The 17951-nt window shown below is 34.2% G+C and overlaps 1 protein-coding gene across 1 annotated transcript; it reads left to right on the top strand.

Annotated features, from left to right (window-relative positions):
* The first annotated feature begins 201 nt into the window (after window positions 1-201).
* LOC112754217 (uncharacterized) lies at window positions 202-17710 on the top strand. Its single transcript, XM_072220520.1, has 17 exons — window positions 202-261; window positions 353-455; window positions 11520-11889; window positions 12193-12253; window positions 12360-12482; window positions 12561-12669; window positions 12759-12902; window positions 12998-13230; window positions 13431-13475; window positions 13751-13812; window positions 13889-14654; window positions 14732-14894; window positions 15685-15795; window positions 15887-15932; window positions 16788-16873; window positions 16948-17030; window positions 17366-17710. Exons 1-7 carry the CDS (start codon window positions 202-204, stop codon window positions 12767-12769), a joined length of 837 nt encoding a protein of 278 aa, XP_072076621.1. The 3' UTR covers window positions 12770-12902; window positions 12998-13230; window positions 13431-13475; window positions 13751-13812; window positions 13889-14654; window positions 14732-14894; window positions 15685-15795; window positions 15887-15932; window positions 16788-16873; window positions 16948-17030; window positions 17366-17710.
* The last annotated feature ends 241 nt before the right edge of the window (window positions 17711-17951 follow it).

Raw genomic sequence — 17951 nt, forward strand, 5'->3', positions numbered from 1 at the left:
GCCTTTTGTTGTTTCACTTGTTTGTCCGAATAATGTATAGCTTAGTTTTTGTTCTGCTTATCCTGTATTTCATCAAATCGACACTTGAAAATTTTCTGTGTTCTCGGCTTCCCAGTTAAGCATGCCAATGTCCATTTCTGGAGTTGGAGTGTCTCTTTAGTTTTACTTCTCAGGTGTATCTGCTTCATAAGACCCTCGATGATGTGTTCTGCTTTGCATGTCTGCATTGTGTACTCCTGCATAATGTGTGCCTCAACACTTGTGACTCTTACAAAACCATGTTGATCGTTTGATGTTTCAAACTGCATTCATATATAAATACTAAGTAGCATAAATGCTAATTTTTTAGCAGGTTGAGGTAGATTCTATGCTTGGTCATGTAGAACCTGTTAAGCCTGGAGGAGCAGATGTCAAGAGGACTAATCTGAGAATATGGGAAAAGTATGATCCAAATGGTTTGTGTAATTGCGTCCACAAGTTCTATTACCATTATCACGACACTCCTTCCACTTCAAAATAAATATTAATTTGAACAAAGTGACACATTAAAATATCAGTGTACCCAGATAAGATCAATGATGTTTTAAAGTGTCATTTACATCTGAATTAACAGAGATTTTGAAACGAACGGAATAAAAATATATGAAGTGTCGGCTATAATGTTATTTGTAAATATGACATTATTGATGGGAATCCAAAGTTCTATGTATCTTGAAAATGAAAAACTTTGCCCTGTATGAAGTAAATAATGAATATGAATATGCAATCTCCAAAAAAGTTTCTGTGCAGAAAGTGCTGCATGAGAAGCAGCAATGTCAATCTTGTCTTGATGATAAAAGAGTATATATATGTGTGTGCGCGCGCGTGTTAAAGATTGAAGAGCAAGATGGAAATGAGGGCACGTGGATAATTAGAGTTGCGAAGTGATGTTGATGATCGATCATGTATGGTAGCAACAAGCGCTGCGCTGTCCTGAGAATTGAGATAGATGGTGGCCCCATTGAAGGGTTCTTTTCAGTTACCATTCCCTATTAATCTTGTGATGCCATGCATGTGATTTTCATGGGACCCTCTAACTTAAACTCGTGATTGATGTCATCATCACCAACAGCTATCTTAGCACACATAATCTAATGTTTGTGTTAATGTTAAATTTAAGCTTCTGAAGAAAATAGCCATTTCTTGCAGGTTGAATGCTCCCAGCTACTACAATGACCGAGTCAATGACCTGGTTGCCTCCCTCCTTGGCATGCAAATAGTTCTTTCTACAGTAAACCTTTTTTTCCCTTTTTTTTTAGAGATGGGACACAATATGATCTTCGTGAGGATCTCGATTCAATTTTTGGAAGGACACTGCTTGGGAAAACAATTTTGTTATGATTAAAGAAAAGTAGATAATTTAAGAGAAACTCTATGACCAAGCAAAATAGCTAACCAAGTCCAACCAAATTCTTAATGTGTTTTACATCCCGTACGTGCACTCTTTTGCCTTTTTTTCTTTTTACGTATGTCCATGCTCCTTTTTTCTCCTCCTCCTCCTCCTTTTTACTCATTGATAAACCACTATTTTATGATTTATATTGTGTTTAATTGAGTGATTTTTATCAAGCCATTACCTACTTATTAATATGAATTGCATGATTTTATAATTCCTTCCTAGTATTGTTTATGGTTGAAAACTTGCTTCCTAGAAACCTTTAATTAGTACATTTTAACTCTCCTTTATACCATTCGATGCTGTGATCCGTGTGTTAAGTGTTTCAGGCTTCATAAGGCAGGAATGACTCAGAGAATGGAGAGGAAGCTTGCAAAAATGGAAGGAACATAAGAAACTAAGGAGATGACCAGCGAACACTGACGCGAGCGCATGGCTCACGCGAGCGCGCGAAATGAAGAAATCGCAGCGACGCGATCGCGTGCCTGACACGAACGCGTGCCTGACGCGTACGCGTGGATTGAAGTCTACACGAATGACGCGAACGCGTGGACGACGCGCTCGCGTGACAAGGAAAATCGCTAAATGATGCGAACGCGTGGACGATGCGTACGCGTGACCTGCGCGATCTGCAGAAATAACAGAATATGCTGGAGGCGATTTCGGGCCGCGTTTTGACCCTGTTTTCGGCCCAGAAACACAGACTAAAGTTAGGGAACATGCAGAGACTCAACAGGCATCCACACACATTCAGATACATTGATATTAGGATTATTTTTAGTTTTAGATCTGAATCTAGATTAGCATTACATTGATAGTTTATGCTTTTGCTTTGGATTTTGGATGCTGAAGAGTCATTACCTCCGTTGAAGACATTACTTTAGTTTATTTCCCTATTCCTTTACTCTTTTCAGTTGATCATTGACCCTATTCAGATAAGTATGTTGCATTTTGAATTTATTAATATATAGAGTTACCTTTACGTTTAATTAATTATTAATTCTCTATTTTATTTTATTTAATTTACTATGTCTTCTTATATTTTTATGAGTATTATATCCATGTCAATGGAGTAGTTTTCTACTTGACATAGGGGTTGATTAAGATGAGACACTTGAGTTGGAAGGCTTAAGTGTCGGTTAAATTGAACGTTGTTGGCTAGTTCTGTATATACTAACGCTAGACCTTCCTAAGGGAGAGGATTAGGATTTGCGAATAAGGGTTAGCTTAATCACTTGACTTTCCTTTATTTAGTAAGGGTTAACTAAGTGAAGATAATAATTTTTTTTAATACTACACTTAAGAGACCCCAAAAGGATAGAACTTCCAATTAATCATTCCCCCAGTCAAGGCTTTTTATTTAGAATACCAATAATTATTCTTAGTTTATTTTTATTGCTCTAATTTATAATTATTCAATTGTTCATCATTATTCAACTTTCAAACTTTCGGAAAATTCCTAGTTAATAAAATAGCACCCTCTCCTGCAACTCATTGGGAGACAACCTGGGACTCATATTCCCAGTATTTTTATTTCTAAAATTTGTGACAACTTTTCTAAATTGATAAGGCGGACCTTAGCTGATTAAGAACTATACTCACAACGTATTCTATAAGTTATTTCTTAATTATCCGACTTCTGCCTGCTGTTCACTCATCTTTTTCTTTTATTATCGATTTTTCTTTTATTATCGATGTTGTCGTGACCACCACCACCTTCTTTTCGTCCTCCTCATTGTCCTTTATATTTCTCTTTTGTTATTTTCATCACCATCACCACACCTCTACCACCTCCCATCTCCTCCTCCTCTTTCTTTTTTCATTTGAATTTCTTTGATCTCCTACTTCTATTTTCTCCTTTTCCTCCTCCATCATCATCATTATTATCATCAACATTATCGTTATCGTTATTATCATCATCATTGTCGTCTTATTATATGTATAACAGTTCAAATCCAGAATACACCAAAATTCCTTAATGATAACGACACACAAACAAACTCAATTCAAAACAAGTTTAGACAAAAATGTACCTTATTTAAATCTAGAATGCACCAAAATTACTTAATGATGATGACACACAAACAAAATCAGTTCAAAACAAGCACAGATCAAGTGCATCCTATTTAAATCCAGAATTCACTGAAATTACTTAATGATAACTCAAAACTCCTCCTCCCCCTTCTCCTTCTTCTTAATTATCATCATCGCCTTTTTCTTCTTTTTTTGTTCATCTTCTCTTTCTTGTTTTACCTTCTCATGATTTTTTTTGTTTAACTTTTTTAACAAGAATAAAAACAAGAAAAAATAAATAAAGAAGAAGAAACACATAATGCTACAAAATCAATAGGAAGAGGAAGAACCCAGCAACATTTATTCAACTAAATAAGATTGCAATACAGTACATACATGTTCATTCAAGTCTAATATGGGAAGCAATGTTCCTAAAAGAAGAAATAAGAATAACAGAAAAAAAAAAGAAAGAAAGAAGAATAAAAAGCAGAAAACAATGTAGCATTAAAAAAAGATATTTTTGTACTTTTGTAGCAAAATTTTGGTGTTAATACTAGGAAATTTATGTGTTATTGTTAAGAAGTTTCGGTGTTATTTTTTCTGATAAATTCTGCATAATTTAAAGCTCTTCCTCTTCCTCTTCCTCTTCCTCACGACCTCATCTTCTGCTGTTGCTTCCTTTTTTCATCTTTTTTTCTTCATCATCTTCTTCTTATTTTATTTTCTCGTAATTCTTCTTGTTTCACTCTCTTAAGAGCAATAATAAAACTAAAAAAAAAAAAACAAGCAAAGAAGAATAAATAACTGCAATATCACATAAGAAAGAGGAGGAAAAGAAGAAACAAAAATAAAACGCAGCCACAGCAACAGCAATAGAAGAAGGAAGAGGAGGCACACAAAGAAACACGAAGAAGAACGGCGTGATTTCATGTGCATATTGTGTGAGTGAGTTTTGTTGGATTTGGATCAACTTGGTTGGACTTGATTGTCAAAAAGATTTGAATGTATAAATTTAAATTTGTTTTAATAAGGAAGACATATACTCTTAAAAACACCAAGGATTGAATTTAAACTATGCCTTTAGAACTGCATTACTTGGCTAAAATGGTACTAAGCTCATTATAAAGCTATGATGGACGGACACGGATACAGACACAGAACATGACACGCGGAACATGAATTTAAAATTCTTAAAAGATACAGGGACACATCATATATATAAATGTAATGTATTTTTTTAGATAAATTGTAATGATATTTTAGTATTTTATTGACATTAAAATATCAATTAATTTTTAATTATTTTTATTATTTTTTAATTATTTAAAGTATTTAAAATATTTTTTTGTTGTAATAATTAATAATATATGCTATTTCTAAATCCATTTTAAGAATACATGTTAAGAATAAGAATGGACATGCTGACATGTGATGGTATTTAGGTATGTCTGAGAGTGTCCGAAAAAGAATTTTTTATTTTTTATTAAGACATAGTTGGACACAGAAGACATGCATGTCGGACGAGTGTCGATAAGTGTCGTGTCCGAAATGTCTCCGACACGTGGATACGACAAATAAAAAAAGTGTCAGTGCTTCATAGTTATAGAACGATATAAAGTCACACGCTCTTCAAATAGTTCTATTCTTTTTTTTTTGACATGTTCAAATAGTTCTTTTCTACCCAGGTTTGTGTTTCGGATCTAATAATTACAACCCAGGAAGAATCTTGGGTCCCATTAAATAAGCCAACCCAAGTTTCGAAGGACAAACAAGGTGCATGGCTTAGTGCACTTGAGCAGTCACAAGATTGGGCTCTATGACCCGGGTTTGACTAAACTTGAAGAGCAAGTAATAACTCTCTCTCTCTCTCTCTCTCTCTCTCCCTCTCTCTCTCTCCACTATTTCAATTATCATCTTTATGGGAATAATCAACTCAGTATGGAGTAACTTCGCACTCAGTAAGGAAAGAAACTATTTACTAACTTCAGATAAGATCATTTCAATAGATGACTAAGTCATCATTTCTTTTTATAAATATCCAACACCTCAGGTATATTTCATCCATTCTACACTTATTTTGTTTAAATCCCAAAAACATAGTCAGGCCCAAAAGGAATAAAGCCCACTTAAGAGGTATGATCCTATCAACACCTACTCGACCTCATAAAGGTTGGACACGGCGACATGAGTCTAGCCCTACTTATCTTAATAAGTAACTAACTCCTAAGATATCTCCTATTAATCTAGAAGGGAGATCTCAACAACCTCCCTAACAAAAGGGAACAATTATCCATCATCAAAGGAGGAATTACTCTAAAAGATGGTTATTGACTCTATATCTATACTTATAAATACCCTGACATCCTCAGGTATTCTTAGAACCTAATCTACTAAAAACCCGCTTAAAACCCTTGCTAACTTAAGCATTAGAGTCCCTTGTAGGTACCACCCCCACCTCCTCACGAGGATCTCGGATGGCGGCATCTCGATACCAGCAGGCATCGGAAGTTGCCCCAAAAAAGAGTCTGGACCTCACGTCTAGGCCCAAAGCAACCCAGTTTCAAGTAACCCTCAAAACATTGGCGCCGTTGTCAGGGACCTGGAAGTCTACACCCAACTATGGCTGATGATCAACTGAAGATGATCATATGGCATCCAAATCTGAGCCAGAATATCACAATGACTACCGAGAACTTATGATGCTTCGGTGACAAGATAGGACAGATGGCCATAATAGAGAGCGGACTTCGCGAGACCCTCAACCTAGAAGGATAAACTCAAAAGTCTACTAACCCGAGGATGTGATAAATTGGAATTCAACAGAGCTCATGGGTCTGGTACATGGACATCATGGCTAACTAGAGCAACTCGAGCAAGAGATAGAGCGATAGAGAAAAGCTGAAAGAGACCTAAGAAGGGAGGTGCGTCGACGAAGAGAATTGGAAGAAAAGCTCTTGAAATTAGAAGCCGACCTTTGAGGTCGGGACAATCATGCAGATCGTGAAGAAACCCCTTTCGAAGGAGAAGATCCATTCATTTAAGAGATCATACGGGTTAGGGTTTCCCGAAACTTTAAAAGCTCCAACATGGACCTCTGTGATGGGATGACCAGCCCAAGACACCATTTAAGTAACTTCAAAAGTTAGATGTGTCGGGTTCTGGTAAAGTAACTAACATTTGAGCTTAGGCTAGTAGGACAGGTGATGCCAGGGCATCTTGGCTAGTTTCACAAGCTATTTTTGTATGTTTTAGGGTAGTTTCATGCAATTTCTTAGATAATAAGCAAGTATTTGGTTGAATATGCGTTCATACTTTGATTCAAGCAAACATTGTGAATTCTATACATTTTTCATGAGAATAGTGCAAGAGTTGAATGAAAGAATGAATAATGCATCATCTCATGATTAGAACAAGACTTTGATACACCTTGCTTGGTTGATTTTAGGTAACCAGAAGCAGAGACCCACGTTAGTGGTCACATTAGTGCCACTAACGTGGGAACTTACGTGGAAGAGTGGAAGGCTTGGAAAAGTTAGTGCAAAAGTGAACGCCACTAACTTCAGCGAAGGGCAAGGAGACCCACGTTAGTGCCACTAACGTGGGCACTAACGTAGAAGAGAAGGGCAGCTTCAAAAGTTGGTACAAAAGTTGGTCTCATTAACTTGTTCGAAGCAAGGAATACCCACGTTAGTGGCCACATTATTGCCACTAACGTGGGCATTAACGTAGAAGAAAGGGGCACAATGAAAAGTTAGTGGCACTAACTTGTTCGAAACTAAGGATGAAAAGTTAGTGCCACTAACTTGTTCAAAACCAAGGAGACCCACATTAGTGCTACTAACGTGAGCCACTAACATGGAGATGGGAGCTGCATGAAAAGTTAGTGGAAAAGTTAGTTCCACTAACTTTGGTAGGCCAAGAAAGCCCACGTTAGTGGCTACGTTAATGCCACTAATGTGGGGACTAACATGAGTACCGGCCAATCTCAACCCTTCCAGCAAGCTGAGCAAAGCCCAATGAGTTAGTTAACTGCTTCAACTGAGGCCAAGGGCCCACATCCAGAGACTTGCAAACTCAACTGAGGATCAAAGTAGTAGTATAAATAGAAGTAGTTTTTAACTAGAATGAGAATGAGCACCTGGGGGGATCCAGGACTGTAAACACTCTGTATTTTACATTTTCTATAATTTAGTTTACTTTTGGAATGCACTTTTCATTTTCAATTTCCATTCACAGAGATATGAACAACTAAATCCCTCTTCATTGGGTTAGGGAGCTCTGTTGTAATTTAATGGATCAATTGTAGTTTTCATTCTTCTTCTTCTTTCCATTCTCTTGATTTGCTTGAAAGCTTTCGATCTTCATCCAATTGAGCAACTGTCTTAGAAGAGAAATTGCTCATACTTGAATTTTCTCTGAACCTTGGAAGAGGAATGAGGAAATCATGCTAGAAATACTTTCTCATGTTGGACTGGGTTGGGGGTTGGATGGATACGGTGACATATAATCCCACCAATACTTTGATCTAGAAAAACATGTGGTATAATCAGTGATCGTACTTCATCTCTTTTCATAAGCAATTAGATCAAGGAATTGGGCAATTGTTCAAGTTTAGAGAGATTGAATTGCAAAGGAATTGGGATTCAATCACCTAAGATTGCCAAGAGATCAATGAATGCATGGACTGAGGAAGAGATGAGAATAAACTTGATCCGGAGAATGCAACATCTCCTAATCCCAATGAGCTCCCCCACTTCTGATCTTCCCCATTCTTTACATTCTGCTATTTACATTATTGTTTATCATTCCCATTCCTATTTAAGTTTCTGCAATTTACTTTTTACACTTTATATTCTGCAATTTACTTTCCATTATTTACATTTGTTGTTATTTACATTTCCCGCTATTTTACTTTCTGCAATTCTCAAACCAACTTTGCTTAGTTCAACTAGAAAACTCCTCTATTTAAAGTTGCTCAACCAATCAATCCCTGTGGGATTCGACCTCACTCTACTGTGAGTTTTTATTTGACGACAATTTGGTATACTTGCTGAAGAAAATTTGTTGAGAGACAGATTTCTGTACATCAACAGGCATGCATCATTTGCATTTGTGTGTATTGTTTGGGTGTGCATCTTGTATTTGGCTTGTCTATTTGAATAATTGTACCTATATGCTAACTAAACTATTTGCCTTAACTGTCATCTCCGTTTATGTATTTCTTGTATTATTTTGTTTATGCTTGAACAACTAGGAGATTCCTTATAATGGCAGTGGTGATGTTGGGGGTTGTTTTTGATGTTGGTACTGGCTATAATTGTTCTTTGATTGTATTTGCCTTGTATCATTTGATGCCGGTAATTGATTCTATTTTGAGCCTGAGTTTTGATGGTGATTTGATTTGATTTGGATTGGAGGCTGTAACGAGATTTGATTATATTTTGGGACGGAGACTGTAATCGATTATGTTATGAAATATTAATTGAGTTTTGAAATTCTTTTAACTAAAGAAATGAGCTTTAAATTTTGGATAATTAATTGTTAATGATTCATAAGATGAGCAATAATCACTGCAGTTGAAATCAGTTCTTTATTTTATACGTATCCTCTTATGATAATTAATTGTGTGTATATTATAGTTTTTTCTCGCCTTTATCATTATATTTTTGTAAGAGGGATATGAGTTGTAATGATATGTATACTTATATTATTTATAAGTTACTTGTATACAAAATCTGGTATGTTTATATATATATATATATATATGAAGATTGTAATTGAATTTGGTTAGATATGTATGTTTGATTAAGAAAAAGTATCTTCTAGTTTTTCAAAGAAAACAACGATACGATTTCGAATCTGAAAGCGTGACATTCTGATAATAAGGGTGTTACAACTACTATCATCACTATCATTGTTTTTTTCATCGTCATTGTTATAATTATTACCTCACTATTTCAATTATGCAATCATATCTTGTCATCATGATTATCTCATCTACCACCATCAACATCACGATTCTCTTCTCTCATTTTTTATGTGACGTAATTTTTTCTTTTTAAAATGTTTTTGTATTGTAATTACCTTTTCTTCTTGTGACATAATTTCTGACAATAGTCCTTCTTTACATAATCACTATTAGTGAAGGATTTTTTTTAAAAAAATTATTAATAGTTTGTGGGGATTTAAAATTTCCACAAATTACAAATAAAATCTCACAAAACTGATTTTTGATTCGTTACTATTTAATAGATTTTTTAACAAAAAAATCGTGTTTTCCTAAAATAATTTTACTAGGGACCATAGTATTTTTTTTAATAGGAATTACTTTATCTTTTGAAAAAGTTGACCGAAATCAAATTGAGTGTTTACTCTAAATTTAAAAAAAAAAACTAAAATGTAGTTAACAAAATTGATATTATCCAATTGCATTATTTTTTAATTACCGTGAAAGTCAGTCAACCAACAATAAACAAAATAATTGCTTTTGAAAAGAGGTAATAAGTTAAAGAGCTTACTTGAGAGATGGATACAAATTAGAGAGTTGATGACAAATAAATAAGTTAGAAAGGAACCGCTACTAGCTTCCAAAAACGCTTAATGGAAGAATAGAAGAGTTTATAAAAGTAGAACCTTCAATAAATTATTTTGATTCAAATCAAAATATATAATAAAACTTTATTAATTTTTTTTGGTGCTTAAAATATTGTTTTATTTACTTTTCTTTTTTGAATCTTTAACATTAGAGGATGATAATTTGAGTCATTTAGGTGCACCTTAAAAAATTCTGCTTTGCCTTTTGATGGAAAGGCACGTGACACAAAATTAAGAGACTCCCAAATTTCTTTAATTTCACATAGTGCAACATAGTAGAGTTAAGAAAAACAATAGGTAATATACATGCATTGTAATTTAAAATTCAATATGAATTGTTAAGTAAAGTAAAAGGAGATAAGATGTAGTTTAGTTTAGAAATAAATTAACTTTTACTAACAAGGGTCTTAAAAAGTTCGATAAATTTAATAGGATGCAAACAAGGGAAGAGTCACAATAAGAGAGGTGTGGCATTTGTTTAAGACGACTTTAATGTTCTTCCAACTTTATCTGTTTGCATAATATTGTGCTATCCGACAAAGTAACTCGCCCCTAGGATTCTTATCATTCTATAATTATTTTCGGCGAAAAGATTCTAATTACAATTGAATATTCATTCTTAATGTTATTTCCTTTTAAGAGTGGAAAATTATTTAACAAGACAAACGTCCATGGTGTTTATTTTTTATAGTTTATTCCTCCCCAGTGAGAAGTAGATGCATGCGATGTTTACATTTATGATCTTATCCGTCCGTCTTACTTAAAATACAAGGGAATGATGATCACACCAATGAGATCTGCTTTTTACGATAATTTAATTGCACAATTGTGTACTTTATCGCTTCAATTAGGACAGGATGAATAATTTATACGAATTTCTAATTAAACCTGGACCACGATCGAATGTTCATCAAACATGGATCCCAAACAGTAACATAATATATTTATTTTAAAGTGAATTTTCAATTTGATCCCATTTATTTTTCCATTGGACAACTATACGGCTCCTAACGAGAAAAAGAAAGGCATACATCTCAAGTGATGGATTTAAAATTTTTTTTACAAATAGGGACAAAATATATAACATAATTTTTATATAAAAATATTATGTATATATTAAAATCAGCTATCACATTATTATTAATTATTATATATATATATATATATATATATATGACCGTTATGCATCAGTTACAGAACTATAATTCGACTATGAAAACTATCACTACTAGAAAATTAGTTATTACAGACGGATATTTCCGACGGATTTTATCCCACGGAAATACAGACAGAATTTTAGAGAGATTTTTTGTCGGAAAACAAAGAAAATGAATTAACATAAATTACAGACGGAAAAGAGAATTTGTCGATAATTCTATCGGAAAAATTAATTTTTTTTCGTGGAAAATAGTTACAGACAAAAAATTCGTCTGTAATTAAATAGACAGAAAGCTTCAATTTTATTAAATTATTACAGACGGAAAATCCGTCTGTAATTTAAAATTTTCCGTCGGAAATATTAAAATAAAGTTTTGGAATCACGTTCTTCTCTCCGTTTCAGTTCCCACTTCCGCGCTCTACACTCATCCCTCTAAATGCTCCATCGGCGGCGCTATCAGCCTTGCACCGCCGTCGTACCGAACCTCCATTACACTGAACTTCCATTGCACCGAGGCTCTGTCGCACCCCTTACCTGTTCTTCTCTATCGCACCCCCTCCGTCGGCCTTGCTCGCGTTGCTCCCTTACGAACCCTAATGTGCGTGTCTCTCTTTGATCTCGCCACTAGTGCTTGCTCTTCTCCGTGTGTTGCTGCGTTTCTCTCTTCGATCTTGCCTCAGCTGTGCAGGTAACCCTAATCTCCTTTCTCTTTCATCGCTGTTTTATTTCATTCAATTCCATCGCTAACTCTAATTATATTATCCTATGTTCTATCGCTAGCTCTAATTCTATTTCCTATTCTATGGTAAGAACTTGTAACGGTTACAGTTCTTTATTTTGTGTTCTTATAAACTTGTTTGTGAAATCAAGGTTCCTGAATGCATTGACTAGTTTCATTTTGGTTGAATTTTTTGGGGTTTAGGTTTTTATTGATTCACAGTGTCTCAGTGATTAAAGACTTGTGTCCATGTTAACTTGGTCTTCCATATAGGACTGAGAATCAAGATGATATAGATGCCGTAATTGTTGGTGTGCTTGTTGATCCAAAGGAGGTAAATATATTCCCAAATTGATTTTTCAATATAAGAAATTAAAAGGGAAAAAATATATGTTGAATTTAAAGGTAAGAATTTCTAAATCTTAATGTAAATTTTGCAGGCAAGAGCTGGAATCAGGGAGGTCCATTTTTTCCCTTTCAATCCTGGAGACAAGAGGACTGCTCTAACTTACATTGAATCTGATGGAAATTGGCATATATCCAGCAAAGGTGCTCCAGAGCAGGTAAAATTATTCTGCTATTGGCACCAGCTGATTATGTTTGTGCAGGGGACTTAACAATATTCTTTTCTTCCGGTTTAGATATTGAACCTCTGCAACTACAAAGAGGATGTGAAGAGAAAGGCTATGCAACTATTGTTAAGTTTGCTGAGCGTGGGCTCTGATCTTTGGGGGTTGCTAGACAGCTTCGGTAAAAAAAGGATATTAACATTTATAGTTTACAACTTGGTTGAATGAGTTTTTATTCATAATTGCTGCTTGAATATCTTTATATAACAGGAAGTACCTGAGAAATCAAAAGATGCTCATGGTGCACTATGGCAATTTCTTGCGCTGCTACCACTATTTGATCCTCCCAGGCATGATAGCACTGAAACCATCACAAGAGACCTGAACCTTGGTGTTAATGTAAAAATGATTACTGTAAGATTTGTGGTGTTATTTTTCTTTTTTTTTTTTCATACCATTAACTCAAATCATGTTGCTTAGAAATTTCTTTTGGGTTTCTTTTTCTCTAGGTGATCAGCTTGCTATTGCCAAGGAAACTGGAAGAAGGCTTGGCATGGGAACAAACTTGTACCCTTCATCCTCATTGCTTGGTCAAAGCAAGGATGCTGCACGGTTTCTGTTTTGGAAATTTATTCTTCAATTTATCAACTTGTTTGTAGGCTTTTGCAGCTTCCTGCTTAGCATCCATAGCCCACTTCTAGAAATTACCACAAGAGTTTGGTTCAAACAGCAACAATGCAATGTAAACTTAGACTCTGCTGTATTTTTTATTTCCTTTTCTATTTTAGCTTTTAATGCTGTAATTTATGCAGCTAAGGCATTTATGAACTTAGACTCTGGACCTCTTTTACCCCTACTTTGAAAGCTGCTTTCTTGACATCATCTATTCCATCCTGGATCTTTTCTATGCCTTTCAAGCAATTCTACATGTTGCTTTTCCAGATCTGCATATTGTTCTAGAAGTCGTGCATGGCTTTCTATTAAAAGGTAATACTTTGACTTCAAATTGATTGTGACTATCTTGCTGCTTCTTGTCACTTTTGTCAATTAAGCATCAAGATTCTAGACGGCATGAAAAATCATCTCATGTTAAGACTGACAGGGATATGGAGTTTCTGTATTTCATTTACTTTTGTATTCATAATGTGTTATACCTGATATAAAAATTTAGGCAATATTCTTTGTGTGAGTTGTTATACTGGTTACATGCTTTATTATTTTTTCACTGCTTGCTAAAGTTTTAAGTCTTTTTTCTTATGTAGATACCAGCCTCCTCTTCCAGCTGATCAAGTAAAATCTTTAAATGAATATGATGAGGAAGGAGGTAAACTATAATTCTTCTGGCAATTATTTTGATAGATTAATATGGTTGTTATTCTGACTCGATTCGATTGATACAGAAGCCTCACGAAGGGTGCGAGGAAGAGGACATGGTGGAAGGGGGAGGGGAAGAGGAAGGGGTAGAGGCATTGCTGACCACTTATTATTTTTATTTTTTGATCAGAAGATTCCTTATACTTTTTGTTTTGGTTTCTTCGGGAATATGAAAAATACTTACTTGGACACAATCTGTTTCACATAGGAAATTACGATGGAGGTATGGAATACAGTAATGGTTGGGATGGTGGCAGATGACGAGGCCGTGGTGTAACTTCTTCCTTTTGCTGATTTGTGGAACTGATTTTAACTATCATAAAATTTCTCTCAGGTAATGATCGCACAAAGGGGTAACTTCTTTCTTTTGCTGATTTGTGGAGCTGATTTTAACTATCATAAAATTTCTCTCAGGTAATGATCGCACAAAGCGGTAACTTCTTCCTTTTGTTGTCATGCTATTTTACTTTTATTTCTTTCCATTTTTTATAACTGATTAATTATTCTTCCCACCCATTATTTCTTTCCATTTCTTACAACTAATTATTTCTTACAACTAATTATTTCTTACAACTTTTATTTCTCTTTTGTTGTCATGCTACTGTCTCAGGTAATGTTTGTGCTTCTTCAATTTTTACATTTTGTTGAGTTGTTTAGCAAACTTATCTCCAGGGAACTAATTTGTATTCATTTTTCCCCCTTTCTGAAGAGATGTTTCACTTTTATTGGATCAAGGATTCAAGACACAGATGCACTGCTTCTTTCACCCATTGTCAAATGACATGTCCATATGTAAGTCTTATGTAAAAAATTATAACTAGTTTCCTTAGGGCAACCTCTTATGCTTTGTTACTATTTGAAACCTTTAGAAAATCAAGACCCATTTGGTGGGAAAGTCTGGTGTTACCCCCAATGTTGCAACCTCGCTTCAGTATTGTTATGCTTGCCATGTGTTTGATGAATTTCCTGAGAGAGATGGAAAAGAGCGGAACTTGTTTTCTGTGTTTCCTTTTCTCAATTCACAAGATTTAGGTACTTTTCCTCTTGGATTGCTTATGAAATTGGTAGTATTTTTCCTTGCTTGAAGTTGTTAGTTATTATTAAACCACTGTTTTGTGCCTAATATAATTGATGAGTACTACTTGTATGTACTACTTCATGACCAATAATTATTTTGGTTTTTATTTTGTATGAAGTATAAGCAAACTAAAAGCCTTCATGACCAATATTTTAGTTTTGCTTCTCCTTGTTTAATTCAATGTGAACCAGAGATGGCCTTTCAATATAGTACCTTAAGCAATAACTTATTTCATATATTGATTGCTTCTAAAAGTAACAGAGAGCATTATGAATACAAAGAAAATTGGACAATTAAACATCTATTTTCTTTCGGTTTAAATAAAAATGATTCTTTGGTTATTAGAAAAATAAGAAAATAAGAAACTGATCATAAGGTTGAATCATTTATTTATTTATTTATTTATTAAGACTAAAATATTTTCCCGATTGAACATCTATTTTAATTTTTAGGTAGTTGAAGAGGTGTCTATTACAATTCTTGTTCTTAATTATTAGTCCACCAATTTCTGTTGGTTAGTCTTCCATTCTTGTTCTTAATTATTAGTCCACGTCATCTTGTTTGATATGTGATAATCAATGAAGAAGTCTGATTGTAGTGTATTAGGTGATTCAGCTAGATGTTGATTTTCCTTTTAAATAAACTCTTTTTCTTTTTCCCTAGCAACCTATGTTTTCGTTATGATCTCATTGTTCTGTTAATTTGAAGGAAGCAATAATAAGATGCTATTTTTTTCATTATTAGAACTTGTTATGTTGGTTGTGCAATTGGGAATGTGATAAGGATACTGTTAGAGAGGGCGAACATGTTTTTGGTGTTGCTCACATTTTTGCATCATTCAATGACACCTTTATTGTGAGTAAACTATGTTCATCTTTTTTCCTTGTTCTTATTTTATTTGAATTTGCTGAATCGATGGTTTTGATTGGGTGAAGTCTCATTGCAGCATGTGACTGATTTGTCTAGAAAGGAAACCCTTGTCTGCATCACTGGTAAGTGTGTTTCTCTTCCCATTGCATTAAGCTATAAACAAAGATTCTTATTACATGGATACTTTATTCTATAACAGTTCTATAGCCAATTTCAATTTTTTTGGGGTATTTGAAACTCCTGCCATATATTTTTTACTTTTTCTAAGATTATGATTGGACTGAATGGCTGATGATCTCCTATTTTATGAAACTGTTTCAAAATACTAAAAATATTTATTTCTGTGATAAAAGAGTAGAAATAGGATTATATAGGAAGCTAAAACTACTACTGGATAAGTTTGCACCAAAAGAACAACAAAGGTAAAGGAAAACAGAAAATGAAAATCCCCATATACTGATACAGACTTAATCTTGGGGTATTTGTGATACTCAAGGCATTGTTTGAAATTTGGGGAAAGAAAGATGGGCCTCACGGTAATATTTCTCATGGACTAATGATTCTGTATTTGACTGATTGGGTTATGTCAAACTTGATCGATTTCCAGTTTTTGGATAAAGTGCATATTTTTCTCCTAGAAACTTTTGGAACCTCTAAGGAAAACTACACTCCGTTTGTTGTTTTCATGGCTGCGGCTGGAGTTGAGAGCTGCAAATAGGTCTACATCAAGTGGTGTGAAATTGGACATTGTGTCTCGAATCGGAACTTCTGCAGTTGTTTGTATGGAAGCTTTAGTTAGTGATTTGGTTTCCCAGGCATTGAGATTCAAAGAGTTGAGATTGATGATACATTGTTATGCATGTGTTGATTGATGATACATGACAAGTTCATTGTGGAACCTAAAACCCGGTGGAACATGACAAGTTCCTTAAAAATGATTTTCTCTCCTGATATATGTATTAATACTTGTATTTCAGACTGCATCTCAAGTTCATGGGGGACAGTTGGCAGCTGGTTTTGTAGATGGTTCTGTTAGACTTTATGACATCAGGACACCTAAAATGTATGCATCTCCGGTGAATTTCTTCCAAGTTTTGATCTACTTAGTTGATGGCTACTGACAATGTTGCTTCTTAGGCTTATCTGTGGATTACGGCCACATACACAGAGTAGAAAAGGTGGTGGGGATTGGCTTTCAACCTGGACTAGACCCAAGAAAGGTAAGATGATCTTTACTAATTTTTGCTTTCTTTTTCATATAATGTTGTCTGTCTTGGTAGGAATTCAATAACAATCTATGGATTTGATATGAAAAGGATGATTAAATTATGTTGTACTTAAATAAAGAAACCTAAATTGCACTTAGCTTCTCTTTACCAACTTCACATGGATAACGTACTAGAAACATAAAAAAGGTGGTGTACCATGCATCTTTATTAGTTCTTTAGTCTTTACCTTTTTTTTGGTCGGTATTTAATTTGGTAATAAAGAAGAAATTGTATATTGTGATTTAAATAAAATCGCTCATGCACTATATCTTATTCTGTTATTTTAGTTTGGGTGTTTGAGCTGTGTTTGTAACATCCCAAAATTGGGGGAAGAAGTACAAGCTGAGAAAAGAGCCAAGGAAGGAGGATCTAAGGTTCTCGGCCAAGTTCTGCTGCAAACTAGCCACATTCTCCCTTAAAGCTTCATTTTTCAGCTTCAAAAAAGTAGGATATTCTTGTTTAATTTATTTAGTTGAATGCATGTGACTGTAAGCTAATTAGCAAGTAGGCTTGGTTTTGGTTGGGTAGGAAGATCATTGATTCTTTGTTCTTGTAGCTTGAATTAGAAATACACTTTGTTTGTGATGAATTATAGTTGATGTATTAATACACTTTGTTTATGTTTTGAATTATATTAACTTGTTTGTTTATAGTACTTTTCTTTTAGTTTGATAATACGATGAATTTGTTTATTTTTTGAATTATTATAAATATTTGAATACAAAATAGATAAAAAAATTGTATTTATTAAATTTATATTTATTTTGTATGAAAATAGGTTTATTTTTGTAATAGAAAAATCTAAGAAAAAATTATTTTACCTTACCGACGGATTTACAGACAGATTTTCTGTTTGTAATTAGAGTGTAAGAT

The sequence above is a fragment of the Arachis hypogaea genome, chromosome 16 (assembly GCF_003086295.3).
Source record: "Arachis hypogaea cultivar Tifrunner chromosome 16, arahy.Tifrunner.gnm2.J5K5, whole genome shotgun sequence".
Taxonomy (NCBI): Eukaryota; Viridiplantae; Streptophyta; class Magnoliopsida; order Fabales; family Fabaceae; genus Arachis; species Arachis hypogaea.

Excerpts from the sequence above, each read along its gene's own strand:
- LOC112754217 (XM_072220520.1), top strand. The coding sequence starts at position 202 with ATGTGTTCTGCTTTGCATGTCTGCATTGTGTACTCCTGCATAATGTGT. Across the intron at positions 456-11,519 it reads GGAAAAGTATGATCCAAATG|ACGGAAAATCCGTCTGTAAT; the intron begins GTTTGTGTAATT and ends AAATTATTACAG. Across the intron at positions 12,254-12,359 it reads TGCTTGTTGATCCAAAGGAG|GCAAGAGCTGGAATCAGGGA; the intron begins GTAAATATATTC and ends TAAATTTTGCAG.